This window comes from Oryzias melastigma, linkage group LG14 (assembly GCF_002922805.2).
Source record: "Oryzias melastigma strain HK-1 linkage group LG14, ASM292280v2, whole genome shotgun sequence".
NCBI lineage: Eukaryota > Metazoa > Chordata > Actinopteri > Beloniformes > Adrianichthyidae > Oryzias > Oryzias melastigma.
Window position 1 is genome coordinate 10,648,887 of NC_050525.1, and position 20,526 is coordinate 10,669,412.

The window sequence follows — 20,526 nt, forward strand, 5'->3', positions numbered from 1 at the left end:
TACATGCACAATGGCCTGGCTCCCTGCATAACACCAAATTATCTTTCCCTTGGCTTAATTATTCATTAGGCAAACATAATTAATTTAAGGAGCTTCTCTCACAGGAAGTGTTTCAAATAAAGGCCAGAAGGACGGCCTTCTGCTTAATCATTAGCTGAACCCTGAACACAACCCAAAACCTGCCATGGTTCAAATACTTTACTGATTAGAAGGTGGCAGTTTCCATTATTCTGCCCATGATGAAAACTGGCCCCTTGGGTGAAACTTTATGACATGTTAAACTGGTGGGGGAGGACAAACTCTATGTCTTAAATGACTAAAATGTCAAACATTCATCTCAAGAACATTGTTTGACTCATGTAAATCCTGTACACAGCTATCAGGCGCTTCCAGATTTTTCCTTCTTAATTCAATTCAATTTTATTTATATAGCACAATATAAAAAAAAACAATTCTCATTGGGCTTCACACCGGTAACTGTATAGAAGCAGAAAGTCTGTCATAAAATATAAAACATAGCTGATTGCTAAACTAAACAAAACCGACTAAATTAAACTAGTATCACTGCTCTCCTTCTCAGTAAGAAAGACTCCTAAAAAATGATTCTAGGATTAAAAAAAAAAAAAAAAAAAAGTTTAATTAAAAACAGGTATTGTTAGATCTGTGTTATCTAACCCTGTAAAGCCCACAACATTAAAAAAAAATGACAGAAAATGCAATTTTTGGGGAACAAAGATGTTTTTAAACTCTTTGATAAAAAATGATAATAGTGAGATAGAGATTGTACTAATCATAAGTGATCTAGAAAAAAATCACTTTATTTACTCTACCCACTGTCTCAAATTTAATCTACACATTTTAACATGTCGTCTTCTTTTAAGACAGTAAGAAGTCATTTAAAGAAATGAAAAACAATAAATGAGTAACTCTTACCATAAAGATTTGAAAGCTAATAAAACGTTTCCCAACAAAAGTGTTTTTAAGATTTTACGGAAGCAGCCATTTTGAAATGAGCAGGAAACGCCCTTCTACTGCCCCTAGTGGAATGATGAGGAACTACAGAGCAGAAAACGGACCAACTTATAAACAGAGAGTATTTAAGGAAAATTGTGATCATGTTAATGAGACAGGAGTCTCAGAAATGCGTTTTCAAAATATAAAATGAATTGTTACACACAACCATACTACATTTGAAATGATGTAATTATTTTTTTAAGTGCTTAACTTCCACTATTGCTATCTCAGAATTGTTACATGACTCTTGCAGCATTTTTAAGTTATGTAAGCATATTTTACCAGTAGAAGTAGAATATATTTTATATATATAATATTTTATTTTACCAAATATTTCAAATTTCAGTGAGGATCAATTTGGTCCAACAATGATAAATGAAAGAGCTGAAAGCACGAGCAAATTTCAATTTAAGTCAGTTTGGTTCATAAAAATCAAAATATTGAATATCTTCTTTGTAGAAAAAGACAAAACTGAGACCAAACGTAGGCCTATGTGCTCCAGAAGAAGAAAATAAAATGCTTCAAAAAAAGGATTTCACATAGTGACTAATAGAAAACCAAGTGGGTTTATGGTGTGTTTTTATCCGATAATACCTCATGCTCTAAAAATCCCATTTTGGGGAGTAAGTCTGTTTTTTAATTAGCACTAAATGTGTATCTTACTTTATTAAGTACTATTGTAGTAATGCAACATATTGTTACAGCAAATCATCAAAAGCATTACATTGTAACACATTACTCCCAGATTACTGTTTACATCCTATGCAAATTCATCTCCAACTTATGCATTTACCACAAAAAAAGCATATTACGCACACTCGGTAGACAGTCACGCACGCAAAATTTGGCCTTTATCTTCCCTCCCCTCACTCAATCACCCAACTCCAGGAGAAGCATCTTAGAGAGAAAGGGTACAGGCTTTGATGTATCTTCTCTCTGATTCTGAGTCTTTAGATCAAGGGGCTGTTTGTCTTCAAACTCCCCAAATCCTCTGATGGTCTGAGACAAAGAGCAAACATACTGAAGTGGCTGTCCACATCCATTTACGTAATGGACGAGCCGTATGCACTGACCTCAACCCACCCCTAACACCCCCCCCACACACACACTTTAACCCTTTATGCAACACAAACTCCACATTTACTGTCGACAGGTTTATAGTATAATTATCTTCACAGCAGGTTTTTTTTTTCTGCCTTTATGAAATGTAATGATTGAACAGTTTTAGTGCTCCCTGCTCTATACTCATCTTATTTCTAGTAAAGTTTTTTCATGCGTTTACACACAATCCTCACCCATATTACTATGGTAACAACAGGACTTTATTTTTTTTTTCCTTGAGGATCTATTAAAACTCTTCTATTCAAGGGATCTATTCATGAGTCAATGAAAGGAGTGAATACGACCCCTGTGTGCTTCTTCTGCTAGTGCATCTCTTGGTCAATAGATTTTTTTTCCTTCCCCTTTCTTCTTTAGAAGCAGACATTCTTGAGAAAGACATTTTTTATACTATCAAAATTGGGTTGTGTTTCCACCGAGTATCCCGAGAATCCTTTTGAATTTTTCTCTACAACATGAGCTCCAGTGACAATTGTATGTGCTTCTTGTCTACTATACATCAAATCAGATGGATTTTAGGGGTACTTGATGGGAGGCCCGCCCCACTATGGGGTGCAAGTAGAATATGGAGGTGGGTCCAAAATGCTTAGAAAACCATGCTACTATCATATTAGTTTATCTAACCACATATCTATCTTCTTCTTTGACATATTTAATATCTCTTTATAATTTTTATGTTAAATGTTCTTCCTGACACCACCTTCTGCATTTGCCACACTTGGGACAAGCAGAACACTGATTTGTCCCCTGCTCAGGCTGAATTTCTTCCTCTTTTTTTCACTGTCGGTCTATTTTTCCATCTATTATGTTTTTGTTTGGGTTTTTTTTTTTGTCTTACATTTTATTTGTTTTGTATTTCTTATTTCTATAGTTAATAGTGGATTTTTGCGGATCGTCATAATTGGAGAGAGGAGTCACTAGCCTATATCAAGCTTTGCTGGAAGGTGGAAATGATCATGTAGAGGAGGACTGCCATTCACACTACAGGGATTCTCCTGCTCCTTTCCGTATGTTATTTGGCACGTAAAAACTCGATCACACTATCAGCGATTTCAGAAATCTCGGTATCAAAACATTCAGCTTGTTCAGGACATTAATGCTTGTAATTTTAGTATTCATATTTTTTTAAATATTGAGCAAAATATGCCCCATAAGAAATGAGTAAAAGTATTGAAATTTAAAAAAAAAAATCAAGTTTAGTAATAAGCATTTCAATAAATCCATGGGCAATGTTTTAATCTTTTATAGTAATTAAAAAAAATTCTACAACATCTGCAACATCCTACCGTTTTTTACTAATTTGTTATCTACTGGGTTTTTTAAGCTAATTTAGTGTTTAGCTTCAATTTTAGCAGCAGGCTAAGATTTGTCACTAACTTAGTTTAATGAGAAATGTTTTTAATTTTGGAGTTTAGCTAGTATGTAAGCAACAGGCTAGCCTTTTTTGAAGGGGGGGGGGGCTAATTTGACATACTGATAATGCTAATTTGGAGTTTAGCTTCTATTTGAGCATTAAGCAAACATTTTTGACTTATATAGTTTACTGAAAGATTTCCAGGTGTTTTGGAATTTAGCTAGTATGTAAGCTATGAGCTAGCCCCTATTTTGGCTAATTTGGCATCCACTAATTTTTTGGGGGCTAATTTGGAGTTTACCTCTTATTTAAGCAACACGCTAAATATTTTTGCAAAATTAGCATGTATTGGGGATTTTTAAGTAATTTTACAACATATTTTTCAGAAATTGAGGTCAATTTAAGCGCTCTTTCATAGCTCTTTAATTACCCAGTCTTTTAGCAAATTTAACATTTTGCAAATAGTTTTGCATTTTCAGCAAATCCCTTCAACAATTCAAGAAAATTGCGTCACCATTTTCAGCAAAAAGCTTTAGCATCTTTAGCGACTATTTTCAGCAAAAAGCATTCACACTAGCATTATCACAGGTAATGCAATTTTTTTAGTTTACTCTAGATTTTGCATTTTGTTTTTTGCAGAGATTGAAATTTTAAGATGATTTGATTCTTTGGCAGAAGCCAGCCAGCAGCAAACCTTTTATGCAACTGGTGACATGTCAAGAGAAAAAAAATATTTGAACTTCTTCCTTCAAATTCGTCCACATATTAGCCTTCATAATCTATTTGAACAGACTGGATCGTGCTCTGAAATGAAATGCGCGCTCACAAATCCCATTCACTTACAGGGTGACAAATCCAGTTGGCTCCAAATCTTTTCTCCCATCCCTGCTTTCATTTACAGCAGAGTGTAAAAAAATATGATCAAATATATGGCTAACTTTGTTAGAGTTTACCAGGTTAAAGCTCGGAGGCAGCAGACAGGCGCAGACAGGCTTCCAGCCGCAGACGGCTTTTTCCAAAACACCAAAGGCAGTTTAGAATGAGAGTTCACATGAAGGCAGCGTCAGGAAAAAAGCTGCAAAAAGAAAAATGACCCCAAAATTACCACAGAAGTTTAATCCAATTTCCCTGCCAGTCAGAGCACAACTCACAGAGAGGTTTGGCCTTGACAAAATCCACAGGGATGTGCCATCCAAAACGACAATCACAGAACCCCCAAAAGCAGAACCGATCAATAATGTAACAAAGGGAAACTCAAAAGAGAATCTAATCCTGCAAATAGGGAAACATCAGTCAGCAACAACAAGCAAAAGGAGGAGTGGGCTAGTATGGTATTTATGTATTTACTTATGTAAAGTAAGTCCTATTATTGTATATATGCTGTGCTGTATAAGATACAGTTTTTTATATGATAAATAAAAAAGATATATGAATTTCACAGACATAGGTTATTAACAGTCAACCCTCCAAATCCAACTACATCAATGACAGAAAATTATGCTTTGTTTTTTTTTTTTTTAATTAAGATGTATTTTAAACCTTAAACCTAACACCTTATTTACCTACTGTCTCAAATTTGATACACACACTTCTAACTTGGTGTAACTTTACTATAAGGAGTTAATTATCAATATTTTCTGCATTTTTAATACAGCAAAAGGTTATTTTTTAATGACTAACCATAGATGAGTTATTCTCACCATAAAGTTTAGAAAACTAGCTAACCTTTTCCCACCCAAAGTGTTTTTTTGAGATTTCATGGAGGCAGCCATTTTGAAATGTGCAGGAAAAAGCCCCTCTACTGCCTCTAGTGGAACGATGATGAACTGCAGGGCAGAAAATGTGAACCATATTATTTTTAATGGGGTTTTAAGTACATTTTGGATCACGTTAAGGAGATAGGGGCCTCAGAAATGTGTCTATCTAATAAGAATGGTTATATAGGGTTAGTAAAGTACACTTGATCTAGTTTCAGTGTTCTCTCCATGCTTGTAAAATATTCAATGCACCATAGACTGCTTTTACAACAGTAAAACTGCATTACTGGGAGCTGCCTCCTGCCGCTCATGTCTGTGTTCCCCTTCCTCACCTTTAAATGTGCATCCACATGCGGAGCCAGAGCTCCTGGAGCTGCGCCAGGGAGCGTCCCCGAAGCCTCCCAGCAGAAACAGCTTTGTCAAACTCAGTTAGCAGCCTCGGAGGGGAAACACCTCTCTCCACAGTAATACCCCAACTATTCACATCATGCCCCTGCCTCCGCCTCAGCTACCTCATCAATCCACACAGCAACAACGGTAAACAGCCTCACACCTTCCACGCTGAGACCCGCGCTGCTTTGTTGACACAGCGTACGTGCAAACCACCTGCACAGAGGGCGAGCAACTCGCAGGACAGACTGAGCATCATTTACAGAACATAATTGCACTGGAGCCAAGTGGTGCACTTTTGTGATGAGATTTTTTTTTTCTTCCTCCAGCTTTCCTAAAACCTTCCATACCCTCTCAACTTGTTTACCAACCGAATGAAAGTGCTATGACAGGGGCGTATGATAAGTTCAGCTAAACACAAACATGTCACCTTCAAGGCAGAATGGTCACTGACATTGACAGGCTATTTGCCAACAGGCCCCACTTTTTTGTGCACACCTAGGCATGAAATAACATGACACTTGTCTGCTTGGGATCACCTAACATGCCACGAATGAAAACACTGATAAATACAAGCCTTTTCTGGGCTCAAATTTGAGCTGCTGTGCCCTCCACGCTCTGTTATTTTCTCTGACTTTAGACGAAAACATCCACCAAGTTGTGTCTTCAAAATGAAGAAGATTACCCTCTCAACCATTCTCACAGCTATTTTGGCTGCTCTGGTTGGCTTATTATTTATTAGACACAATTTTTGTCATAAAAAACAAAGTGAGCAATCATCAAAGATGTTTTGTGAAGCTGTTTTATGCTTTTATTTTCAAGTTACTGAATTTGAATTTATGAAAATGCAAACCATTTTAGCAAATATATTTGTGTGTAGTAGGATTTTGGGAAGTCATGAGAGAGCTTGTGCTGGAGAGGCATGGTTCCCCTGCACATTGTAAATTCAGCATTGCTCCTTTAGTCCTGATGAAAGCCACAGGATGTAGCCGAACCTTTCATGCAAAGTACAGCGAGAGAAATGAAGAAAACCCTTGATGTGTGAGAGAGGTTGGTGGCTGCACGGACACTTGCTCGGAAAAAATTCTGCCTCTTTCCCAAAGCTGTTTTCCGGCTAAACATCTGGGTGTTTTGTTCTACCAGAACAGCCTGTGCTGGATTTAGTGTTCATGAGGCTGTTTGTGACGGGGAAAAAGGAGAAATCAAAACATAGCTCATAGCAGGGATAAATTCTAGGTGGGCTTTTTTTTGTTTGTTTGTTTTTTTCCGGTGTCCCTCAGACTGCCCCTTACAGGCAGCGCTGTTTACCATTTGCAGAAATGATGAGGGGTACACATCAAGTTCTCTGGGAAAGGAAATTGTGCTATTAACGGGCTGTCGGATGGAGAGAATAATCATCTAAACTGGAGTATTTATAAGCAGCATGGCATGCCACAATGGTTATTGTTGCCATACAACTAGTCCAATAATGATGGCTTCCTTCCTTCTTTTTTTTTTCTTTTTTCGACTGTGCAGCTGAATACACCAGCAGACTAAGAAATCTTAAATATCCTTTTAGTCTGTCTTTGACTCCTCGGTTCCTTCCCAAGATGCGGCTGGCGAGGGCGAGGGAGAGAGACGTGACACAGGAGTCAAGGCCACGGGCGTTTCACGGGATGAGGCATCCTCTCTTCAGAGGCAGATTTAATCAGAAATCTGTGTGATATGCATCAGCTGCTTCATCTGTCTAGTGTTTCTCTGCAGCCCGCTGCTGCATTTTATGATCACTGGCAGGTGAGATTTCCTGACAACTTATTTGTTTACTTTTGATTTGATTCACAGCGTGGCTTTGTGCGTCCCGCCTCTTTTCTGCATGTCAAGGAAACCTCCCTCAAAGACACCCGCCTGTCCTTGTCTTTATCTCCAAGGGGAAACTTCCTTGTTTTTTTTTTACCTTCAGGAAAACACCAGTTATGGTGGTACGCTCAGATAGGAGGAAGGTCAAGGTAGAAGGATAAAGATCCGAAGCAACAGTAAGATTTGATTTTAGAAGAGTTTAGCTGAATCCAAATATTAGTTATGGTAACATTTTTTCAGCTGTTACTAATCCAGTTTCTTTTAATCCCAATTGTTTATTCCACACCTGTGCTCCAACTATCACCGTTTTCCCTGACATCAACTGCAGCTCATTCTTTCATCAGTATTTGCCTTTCATGCCTCTATCGCTTTACATTTCCTGCAGTCACCTTATCTGTACTGGTGGTGTGTGTGTGTGTGATCGGAGGTGTGTGTGTGTGTCGCTGTCGGCCTGCCTGTTTGATTCCCGTTGTTACCTGTTGACTGCCTGTGAAGTCCATTCTCATTTTTTTCTCTTTTTCTATGTTTACAGAGAGAGCTTCTGTCATATCATCTTGTCTACATCAGTTTCCTTTTTGTTATCTTCGAGATGCACTTTTGACTCCTCGCAGCTGCCTACTCATCCTTCATACATTTATGTCGTCGACGCTTAAACCTGAGTGAGAAAAGTGGATGGAACGCCACAGAGCAGAGACAGTCAACATGGGTACGTCTGCGTCCGGATCTGCAAGAAAATTACTTCATTTCTGGACTCACAAATTCAAATTATTCAACGTACTTTTCTTTTTTCATGTCAGTGAGTAACTTGGGACAAACTTATGTCATTATTACACAAACATTTTGCTTTTGTTTTTATTGATTAGAATAGTGTTCAAAATAATTGGAAAACCTTAACCCCTTAACGCCTGAATTTATTCCCACTTATTTAAAAAAGATATTACTTTAAGTAATTTCACATCTAATTTGGTTAAAGGGGTTAAATGTGAACTGACTATTTTTGGGAAAAATTCAGCTTAAGCCTTCTGCAGGGAAGTGGAACAACCTATATAAATCCTTTAAGTAGGTAGTTTGTCCTTCACATTTACATGAAAAAATGTATTTTTTAGTTGGACCTAATTGGTCTTTAACTGCAGTAATTTTGCCCGAGTTTTTTTCTGTATTCACCACAGAAATAATGCAACTACCGTGGTTCACCACAGGGTGTACAGCTTTGACAATCATTATGAAACAGCTTTTCCAGTTCCAAGCACTTAGACTGCAAAGACCCACTCTGAAGAAAAATGTGTTTTGGTGTTTTTAACATGTTCTTGTAGCATTTTTTTAGATGATAAAGAACATAAATTATGAAAAGGAAGTATTAAATGAATCAAGAGCAGATAAAGAAAATGTAATTTGAAAAAAGAGCTTATTTATGACGTAGAAAATAGAGGCGAAGGGGGGCGGGGTTGCTCCGTGCAAAACGACACCGTTTTTTAATATATTAGCTAAAACGGCAAAATCAGTGGAACTTTAAGGTTTGCGAAATAATGTATTTATTCCTCACAATGAATGAATATTACCCTCTAATAGACCCTCCACTAAGTTGTTTCAGGAAGCAGATGATGTGCTATAAAACTGCTTAAAAAACCCGAACCTAAATTATCAATAACCATAGAAAATATTAGAAATGAACTGTTTGGTAAGAGCTGCTTCTTAGCCGCTAGTTAAGTGTTTTGATGCAAACATTGTGAGTTCTTTAGAACATCTAAGGACCGCCTTGAAAGAGGGAAACAAAAGCGTATGCGGGTGTCTAAGATGCGACCTCCTGAAGTGCCAATGTCACTGTCAAACTTGGAGTTGTTAGAAATAACATCTTGAGTTAATTCAGAAAGGGTTGATTATTTTGAACTCCTCAGCGGGACAAGGACACCTCTAGTATCTTTAGTTAGTGTAACAGTCTGAGACTTTCACCAGAACACCCAGTTATTTTATCGTTTCTTGCTTCTAAGTGGTACGTTTAAAAGACAAATCAAAGGGTCTTCGTTGAAAAGGAAATATGTTTCAGACAAATAAAGAAGCATGTTTGACTAAAGTGTCGTATAAAGAATATAAGATATAAAACATTTTAGAAAAATGTTACCATCAGTGTAGCGACTACAGTCGAACATTCAAACAATAGTTCAGTTTGACAAAATACCAAGACATTAGATAGGGTTCCAATTTCAACAATCCAACAAATTGTTTGTACTTATATATTTAAATTCTATTATCTTGCAAGAAATACAAGGAATCTGAAAAAGTTCACCTGCACTGTTCAGTACCAAGTATTTATGAGTCACTCTGGTTGAATTTTTGGATAAAGGTTAGATTTAAAAAAACAAAATTAACTAGGAATCATATTGACAACTACAAATCATGATATATATCGAATTGTTAAAATTCATTGCAATATATACAATTAAAAGCAATCGTAAATCCGTTTTAGAAGCATAAATATGCAAACGAATTACAATCCTAATAACAGTGTATTAGATAAATAGATATATCGATGAGATTTATTCCAGACTCATTGACCAATCAGTAAACAAGAACACATGATCATTAGGCAGTAAACATACAGTAACAAGAGTACACAAGATGACTAAAAAGATAAATTTGTAAAAATACGAAAAAAAAAAAATCTGCATAAAAGGTTAGAAAATAGTTGAAAAGGCATTCCTTAATATCATGACAGTTAAAATTCCCCGATGACATTTTTTTTATTAAAAAAATGTTTTCAGTAGTGTCTTAATTATGATTATGAAATTTTTACCAAAATCCCACAACCTAAACGTCTTAAAAAAGTCATTTTTATGTTGATCTGAAGCCACTTCCCAAAATCTCCTCTGAGGAGGCGTGGCTTTTGAAGCTGAGCTGAGTAGCCCCGCCCCTGACCCCCCTGTCTGGTTATGATAGCTCTGTGTCGCTAGCATAAATCTTCACCGCTGCTACATAAATATCAAACAATGTCGGATATGTCCAGTCGTATCCGTAGCCGGATGTCAGCTGGGATGAGGAAGTGAAGATCTTCATAGACTGATCTTCTGTTTCTTTCTCCTGTTCACCAAAGACTCTTTTAGCTAATTCTCCAATGTTTATTGACGTTGCTGTGATCAATACATTCAATCATTGATTTCTCAGAGTTCTTGATAGAATAATGAAAGCTAACATCAAAATGCTCTTTCATTGATTTACAATCCTTTCCAACTGCGGTCAAATGAGGCGCCGTTCACATTTCCGTGGTCACATCAAGAAAATCTGTGGAGATTTTTCAGCGTTCTCAGTCCTCAGTTCTCAGTCCTACCATAAGTATTGTATGAAACTCACAAAAAAAAAATCCAGTGACGGCTGATTTGACCATAGAAATGTGAACTGTGACTCATTTGACTGAAGTCAATGGTAAGACGCCATCGTCTCTTCTCCAGCACCTGAACTAGACACGCGGGCCAGATGAGGTGTGCATGTGCAGCAGAGCTGTTGTGACGTAAAGAAGGATCATTAATTTAAACAGAGTCTGTCTGAGATGGTTTGATTGACAGATTTAAAAGGAGAAATACTCTGAAATGCAAAAACTAAATGATTTCTTATTACATTTGTTCTCTTTCATAAGAAAAATGCCACAAATACATGTTAAAAACTTAAAAAAACAGGATTTTAATTGGAGGGGGACTTTAAAAAGCAGAATATACATTAATCAAAATGGGAGTCTAAGAGGAAAGCTCCTCCAGTGTTTCCAGGTACTACACTTGATGTTTTGTATGGACATGTAAGAGAGTTTTTAGTGGAATCCAGCCTACATATGAAATTAAATCAAACATTTTAGACATCCAAACAAAATTAATTTTGCACATTAGCAGCAGAACATAAACAAACACATCAAGTCTATGTTTCTGTTGACTTTCTGAGAAATCATTTGGCCATCTATAATAATAAAAAATACAGCAAAATGTATGTTTTCACTAAGGGCTATATTCCAGCAATCAGTGATAGCACCACTGTGGTCCAGCTCTTCACAGCTAAACAATTCATTCTGGAGATGAGTGTTCCTCCTGAAGTCTCCTCTCCGCTCTGACAGATGAGAGCGACCGCAATGAGCCATCCCTCCATCAGGCAGACAGAAGCCGAGGCGGGGGACAGATGCCTTATAACTGACAGACAATCGCCCGGCCACCCAGCAGTCGCTCGGACTGACAATGTTTGATATTTTGGAGATGGCGGTCGATCTTAGAACCTCTAAATTATACACCAGGTCCTCTGGGACATGACTTCAATATTTCTCAGCGGAGGGAACAAGCCTCGCGGTCACAACACGGCTTCGGCTTTGTGTCTGTGGCATCTGGACAGGAGGAGGCTGCGCGGAAAAACTTGACAATTGAACCGAGTCTGTGATACGGGACTGAGTGGAAAGGGATAAGTCTACTTCAAAAATATTCTGGAGGTTGTGTGACTGAATCCATGGCAGTAAGACAAGGTGGAGGTAGAAAAAAAGGAGGCAAACTTCATCCATGTTTGTATGACTTTTCCCATTGTCCCAAACACTTTCATTGCTCATGTTTGTCTTTCACTATTTTCAATTACTCGTAGGGCCGCTATCCCCTTCCTTGATCTATCCACAACATTGTTATCTTTCTCCCCTACTTATGTTTGCTCATCCTGATGAATTCAATTACATCTTTTCAGAAGAAATTACTGTGGGGGTGGCTCAGCCTGCCAGAGGTCAGTACTAACTGTGAATACTAAAACTACTCTCCCAAACACATTACACAGCCTATTACCTGCTGCTTTCCACACAGCACTGTCTGACCCTACATATAAACCTTTTTACCGCCACAGATGAAATGCTTTCTAGATGGGATCTGGCGTGGAGAAGAGGGGAAGAGAGCTGGAGCTGTCCCCTAGTCTAATCGTTTCAGAGAGCCATCCCCTGTGCTGCTGCAAAACCCGCCACTCCCGATTAGGGAGGTTTATACACGGCCAGGCAGAGCGGAGAAGGTGTGGAAAGGAGGGGAAGCCAAAGCCGCTGACTTTTCTTTTATTTTTTTAATTTTTTTTTTTTGCATGGACGGCTGGGGGAATCGATAAGGCACGAGGCCAAAAGGCAAAGCAGGTACAAAGACAGCCTACGCTGTGAGGAAATCCTTGACAAAACTGTGGTTTTCTTTAAGAGTTCTGTGACATAAATTAAACGTGGAGTCCCCAACACCAAATAAGGGAAACTGTTTGGGTTTTTTTTGGTAATAATTTCCACTGTCGCTGCTAGAAGTCCGTCCTCGATCGACTACATCTCACAAGTGGAGCGTCTCAAAGCGCCCACTCCAAATCCAAAAGAAATAATTCTCCTTTGCAGTATGTACACTCTGAGATTTTCATTGAGAGCCTGTTATATCAAGTCTCTAAAGAGACGATCGTGTTGGTGTAGCTTCTCACTTAATTATCTAGATGCAGGAGCCCATTTCAGTTCTATCCAAACTGTCAGGCTGATTAAACAAACTGAAAGTAAAATGCTCTCAGGAAAAAAAAGGCATTTTTTCCCCCATCCTCCTTTCTGCATAGATTTTTATACTATGAGTTGATTTAGCATCCATCATTTTAATGTTTAAAGAAAAAAAGAGCCTTAAAAAGCAGCATATGTGTAAAAACAATCCCAATTATGAAACTTTAGGGCTTCATCATTTTTTTCATATTGATTTCATCAATTAATTGCACACTAACCTTCAGTGAATAGATTTAAATGATTTTAAAGTTTTCCATTCAAGAACTCACCAGAACATTAAAAACAAGAAAATAAAGCAATTCTGGTTGATCTGTCCACAACTACTATTCGTACAGTATAAACTAGATGGATTTGAATATAAAAAATGAAAAAAACATCATATTAATTTTATATTTGAACTACTTCCTCCTTTAAAATGTGTCCGATTTAGTCAAAAAATACTACAAAGGTATTTTTCATCTTGAAGGGCTAAAATGTTGATAAAACAGGACCCCTTCAAAATCTGTCCTTTACCCAAACAAAGCTCTGGAGAGTGAATATATTTAAGGCGATGAGTCAAATTAGGATTCATGCAACATTCACCCAGAGCAGGAGAAGCATTTGCACATGAAGAGTCGAAAATGAGTCGCATTCAGCCAAGCTGTGAGCTCCACCTAGGAGGCAGTGAAAGAGACCGAGACGGGCACCGACAGGGGCTGAGGGAGGCAGGCAGGCGGGCAGGCAGGCGCCAAGCCTTGAAGAGGGGCATTCTGGCATAATGACGCTCATTTACCATTGACAAGACTCGGGGAAGTTAAACTAATTATGACAGCACACAGATGTTGAATAGCCCTTGATGAAGTTAATAACTGGCAATCCGACAAACAGGTGTTGAATTATTTGTGTTCCCTCCCCTGGAATTAAAGGATGTTCAGATTTTTTCCAGCAGACTGCTCAAAGCAGCAATCAAACCAAAGGAAGAGCTGTGCCGTCTTATCCTCGTCATCCTGGCAAATTTTACCAACTCGAGTGAATAACACCCTCAATTACAGAAAACAGAAGCTGTTTCTGCGAACTCTCGTATTAATGACACCCACAGCTGAGTTTTTAAGTATTGCTCAGAAAAATGCTCGCCTGGAATAAAAAGGGAGCCTTATGGAACAGTAACAGGTGTCAGCACAAAAGAACGCGGCCGGAAAAAGCACTCCATCGTCTTTCAGTTTCGCTGATTCCGACTTGTGCAGTTTCACCCTTTTAAAGCAGATCGATTGCAATCCAGCATATGGAGCAGATATGTTTGCCTACAGCTCAAAAATGTAAGCTTTGAAACTGCATCTCTGTAGGGAAATAATTAGGAGAACTAGGTCACTTTTGCAGTTTTTTTTTCTTTTTTTTTTTGGTATATTTTATTGTAAAACTGCTGTGTATTTGTGCTGCGGATCAATAAAGCTGAAGTAAAAACACATTAACTGATGGCCTACTAGCCACAAATCAAGATGGAGGTAGATATTGTCAGCCTACATCTGTCTTATCCTACCTGTGGGATACTCAAGTAATGATATAAGGCTCTAAACCTGGAAAGATTTACATAATTCATTAGAGAAGATACATTCTCCATGTCAAGGACAGCTCAAGATCTCAAATACGTACAACCGCTCCTCCACAACGATCTGGTCATTATACATCAGCCAAAACCAGCTTAAATAATTAGCCAGTAGATACAATTTGGAGATTTTTTTTCAGATTGTTTTTTATTTTTCTTGAAATTCTTACCTGCAGCATGAATCCTCAGAAGGTTTTTTTTTTTTTTAGTACACTAATAAGCTGCAAGTCTGAAACCTTGAAGGCGAAGGAATAAAAAAATGAAGTGGTTGCTTTGGTTTTGCTGTGATATCAAAATACAAGAGCGGACCGCATACATGATAGCTAGTCGAGTCATCACAGTTGGACCACATGAGCCCTCATCCAAGAATGAATTCATGTTTTGGTGATAGATAAGCAAAAAAAAGTGAAAATAATCAAATATTTTACATTATTATGGATATTAGTGCACCCAGCTATTTGACAAATCTATGATAATTGTTAATTAGGAAGAAATCTGGCATAATATTCATTTTTTAAAAGGTAAAACAAAAAAATGACAAATTTCTAACTCCTAATTTTACAAAAGCAGTTTATAATAAATAATACTTAAAACAGGAGATGCTTTAGAGTTAAAACTCTAATCTTTTCTGTCAACAGTTTCAACCTTTGAAAATGACAGTCCCTCAGAATTAAAATGCCCACCTTGGAGAGTTTACCATTAGTTGAAGTGTTTGCTCGCCAAGCAACAGCCGAGAGTTCACTAATGGATGCCGTTAAATGTTATTTTACTAAAAATATAAAAAGGAGGGGAGGAAGAAAAAGCTTTCTGCTTTAGCTCTCAACTGCAGCTATATTCTCATGACTCGTTCTGCTCATAACGCCACTAAAGTTCAGCAGAATCTCCACAGGTCAAACATTTTAGGGTTTACTATTGGACAAATATCTTTCCTGGATGTTTGCAGGCAGCGTTGCAGCTCCTCTCCTCAGCTACATATTCAATCAGCTCATGTTTTGTTGAGAGCGTAAAATATTGTTTCCGGCGGGTGCAAAATTGCAGCTCGCTTTTTTCGATGAGCTTGGATGTAATGACTGAACCAGCCCAGGGAATATGAATTCATTTTCAGTTATTGCATTGTTTAGTAATCATTTTTTCCCTCATTTTCAACATGAAACTGCTTTAATGAAAGACTTTGGTAGGGTGAAATTGTAATGGCTTTTCTTTTTACCTACTGGTGAAGAATTTAATTATATTAGATGATAATTGGAGTCACTAATATTAGGGAATACTTTCACAATGTGTATAATTTATAGAGCTTTTATTGTCATGTTTGCTGGTAAATAATACCCCACGGGGGTGGAAAACGTCTGTGTCCAGTTACTTGACAAAAGAGGATGCATCACCTCCACAAAGGTGAAAGAGTAGCAAGCTGAAAGCCATATGGTCGGACGGAAAGCACAGTTATAATGATGAAGAGAGGGCAGACCCACACAAGGGAAATAATTAGGATGGGGCCACTGTGTACGTTTCCCACTCCACTGTGTCAAACAGCTTGGTCAATAATCTTCTGCAATTCCAGAGGATTAGAGTCTTATTAAGGAGCACCGTCTGTCACGCAAACCCAAAAACAAGTCGCTTCCTGATTGTTCAGACCCGGATTTTAATGGAAAATGAAAAACCACTTCATGAGTGATCACATACTGTGGAAGTTGTGTGATTATCAGTTATGCAACTGGCTGCTGAAACTTATTCCAGTGACCTATAATCCGATTGGAATTATTCATATTCTGAATGAAAACCAAAACTTTGAAGCGGTTTGTGTAGCATTCACACTTGTAGATCTGAAAGACCTTCATTGCTCCTATAACCTGGCTGTGCGTAGTTTGGACAGTAGGAGAAGTAAACGGAACAAAGCGCGTGCAAACCCCAAGTTCTTACCTTGGCCGTGCGTGTCGGCGACGGCGGCGGAAAACACCAACACCGCGAGGAGAGTCTGGAACTGGCAGGAAGGTCTCGTGCACATCTCTACCAGCGCTGCAACAGACCGTCCGTGTGTTCAAAAAAAGAATAATACTTCCAGCTGGAGGCACGCGGAAATATTTAAAAAGCAAGGCGAGGATTTTCTGCAAAAATCTGAACCAGATGCCCGCGGGTTGCTGAATCAGTAATTCTCAGAGAGAAGAGAGTCGAGGATGATCAAGTGAAACGCGGAGGTGCCTTTTTAATGTGAACGCTCGGTAAGCGGATTGCTGGCTGTGTGAGCTGACGGCACGAGGAGAGGCTTCAGCACCGCGGACAGCTCCTAGCGTCTGCTGCTGGAACCGCCTCCACCAACTTACTCTCACTTTACAGCGCTGTTTTCTGGAGAACTACGTTCTACTGTGTTAATTTAAAATTCACACATTTTTATTAACACTTTTAGAAATAAGAAAGGCGCTAAAAAGCATTTTTTCCACTATTCCATCATAGGAAATCTAAACTTTCAATAAAGAAATGGAAAAAAAATGTATTTTTTCACATATTTTAACTTAAATCTCTGACTAAAAATATATTTATCATATTTAGAGGTTCATTTCCCAGATACTTTGACATCAGAGATCCACAAATCAGAATTACTTCAAATTAAATACAACTTTTTAATAACAGTTTTCCCTCTGATGCTACTCAAAGTGTATTAAAAAACATTTTTTTAATATTTTGCCTGGTGTTTTTATTGTTCTTTGAACTTTTAATGCACAACACCTTGTTTGACAAAGGTCATTTTAAGGTGCTATATAAACTAATTAAACTTAAAAACATTTTTTCATTTTAAAAACCAATAGAAACATAAGTGGAAGCCACTGTTCCTCAAGTTTGCATATTTGTGCTTATTTTTCATTACATTCATTAAAATGTAACATTTAGCTCAAAAGGTAAGACATTTTTTTTGAAAATTCTAATGTGATTATCTCAGAAATCAAAGAGTTTTCCTCATTTGAATCATAGTGGCTCCATTACTGATCCACGTACACATCTTACATCACTAGACGTTGTATGACATCTTTGTGAACTTTCAAAGAACCCAGTAACAGCTCTAGTAAGCAAAACTCTGGTCTGGGGCAAAGAGTCGGTTCTCTAACCAAGCTAATTTCTCTGCAGACTTACTACCTTCCAAAACAAGTCAATAATCTTCCTGAAATCTGGTTCCAAGTTCTGAGATGTTTTTGCTTTTACCCCAGAAGCTTGTAGGAAAATTAAAAATTCACTGATTTCAGGTGTGGTATGCCTTCAAGGAAGTTAGACATTTTTTAGTCAAATCAAATTAATCCAAAGCTTGAAAAAAAATATGTTAGAAAATCTTTTACTCTAGTGGTATTTTGTAATACCACACATATTTTTCCCAAAATTACAAAATTTGAATGCTTTAAAAAAGCATGTTTATTTGATTTTTAATACAATATCGTTTAAAATTATCTTATAATCTGGTGTTTTATTGTTTATTTTATGTTAATCATAATATTGATTTTAGTTTATCCTCACTATGTTATTGTATTCTTATACTTTTATTCGTTAATGGCCGTTTTGCAGCGGTGCAGCTGACGGTTCCGGCTGCAGTGGTGGTCGCTCCATGCCGCTGACACCAACAGCTGCCTCCTGATGTAAAAGCTAAGATTCCCTTTCCTAAGGGTTCTCAATGACTCATCCTATCTGTTTTAATTGAAAATTTGAGGACTGGACTAGTCTCTAAAATGGATGGATGACGGGGTAGAGAGCTGGAATTGGTTTCATTTTCTCATTTTCTGTAGCATTTTGTGCTGCATTTTTATTGAATAAAAAGCGTTGATTTATTGATTTACATTAAGGTGTTTTTTTATTAAAAAAATATATTACATTGCAAGTTCATGGGAGACAATCAATTAGCTTGTGTAAATAAATGAAATTGTAATATTTTCAAACAAAATTACACATTAATCTCCATTAGGGGAGAATAGGTAAAGATTTTCAGTTTAGGTAGTTGTTTAAAACTTCAAATGTATTAATAATGTCACATAAATTTATAGTCCCAACTAATATTTTATATTCAGTTCAAATGCTGATGGAAAGTCTGTCATTTATAATCCCATTCCCTTTCACTGCCTCTCATTTTTCCCACTAATTGCATGACATGCATTTCCACCTGCTTTGTGTCTGCAGGAGTCCAGGCTGCAGCTGCATGGACACTTCTTCTTCTTCTTCTTTTTTTCTCCAGTTCAGTTCTCTGTAAAGCTTATACCCCGCTGTGCATGATAAGCCCTGAGGTGAGACGTTCCTCAGGTGCTGGAAATAACCATGCCATGCTCCAAGTCTCTAAGGTCATTTTTTTCTCGTCCTTTTTTGCAGGTTTACTTTGTGTCTCTGGGCTCCAGCCGTTTGCCGGTGACAAATATCTGCCTAGCTCGTCATAATGAATAAAGTGCTGTTCTTTAAATTGGTGCCTGTGGACTAACCAGAGAAGATACTGCTGCCTAACTGCCTAAATCACCTAATTTGCAACCCAGGCTAGTGTTGTGTTACTTGTCCATGTCAGTGAAATTTATATTGTGCTGCCAGCTTGGCACCCTTCAAACTAAGACTGTTTACACAGTGGATTAACACATATTTGAGGTCTCTCCAGAGTCAGACTCTGATTTAGAGTTTAAGAGAAAACAATGTAGATTTGAATATAATCATGTACTATTTTTCTATACTAGTTTTATTTTTATTGTTGTAACTGAGAGCACAATAGAGTATCTTTCAATTAAAAAAATAAAAAAAATGCCAATTGCGAGCAAAAAAAGTCAAGCTCAGAGGTCAATGACCTTTAACCTTAACAGTAAAAGAGTTGATGGTGAGCAAAACCGTGCTCCTATCTACAAACACATTTATCAGAAACGATACTTTTAGGTCACAACTCAGTTTGACTTTGAAAAGAAAAAAAATACTGATTACTTGTAAGATTATCTTGTAGATACCCTTTTTTATTTTAATTATGCCAATAGTATTCACTGATGCTATCGCCCATGCTTATCATTTAATCCCGTATCATTTTATATTCAGGTCACAGCCACCTACATTATAACAAATGTAGGTTCATTGGAATGGTTTGAACTTTCTAAAGTTGGGAAAAAGCAGAGGTAGTGCCAAAGCATCGATAGTGTGGAGCTCAAGTTGGTATTGGTATCAGATCCATACTGGCCTGCTGATATTAATATTTTAACTCTTTATTGTTCTATTTAAAGGCTAAGAAGTTACAAATTATTTATATTTCTTGTTGTTGTTGTTTTTTTAATCGTGAACATTTTGATTTATTTTTGCATCATACTTGTTTCTTTTGGTTTTGCATTCACTTCTGCAATTTTTATGTAATTTCAAGAAGCTTTTATTTTAATAAACTATTTTCCATTTGATTGAAAATATTGTCCTAATTCTGTTTTATGTTTTTTAAGTAAAATAAACCAATTGCGGTGCTTAAAAACAATTGAGATTTGGAGGTTCATGTCACATCCACGACATTTACAAGACATATTGGTATCGATATCGGGGATACTGACTGGTATCGGATCGACACCCAAATGCTCAATACCGCTCAGCCCTGAGTAAAGGTGCATAAAAATAACCTTTGGCATATTCAGTATTCGCAGCACAATTAGGTTTTCTTCAGTTATATGCAGTTCTTTAAAATACAGGCATCTAATACAACTATGTTGACTTTGATTTTCATGGATTACAACAATTACGGTTCCATTTTTTTAATGGTTATTTTAGGTTGTGGGGTGCATGGTGGCGTCGTGGTTAGCACTCTTACCTCACAGTTCGAATCCCGACTGGGTCCTTTCCGTGTGTTCTTTCATGCATGCATGGGTTTTCATTCCACAGTCCAAAAACATGCCTAATAGGTTCATTGGCATCCCTAAATTGCCCCTAGGTGTGCATGTGAGTGTGTGGCCCAACAGTAGTTGGGTTGGCTCCAGCAGAACCCCAAAAG

The 20,526-nt window shown here is 37.5% G+C and overlaps 1 protein-coding gene across 2 annotated transcripts in view; it reads right to left on the reverse strand.

Moving 5' to 3' along the window:
- LOC112142646 (seizure protein 6 homolog) overlaps positions 1-16,842 on the reverse strand; it is a 115,019-nt gene extending 98,177 nt beyond the window's left edge. The window contains exon 1 of one of the 2 annotated variants that reach the window (XM_024266156.2): positions 16,482-16,841. In XM_024266156.2, the coding sequence (XP_024121924.1) occupies positions 16,482-16,566 (85 nt within the window). In that variant the 5' untranslated portion in view covers positions 16,567-16,841. Of the gene's footprint in view, positions 1-16,481 lie in introns of both variants that reach the window. The other variant, XM_036215146.1, reaches the window with a different exon arrangement.
- Positions 16,843-20,526: the final 3,684 nt, after the last annotated feature.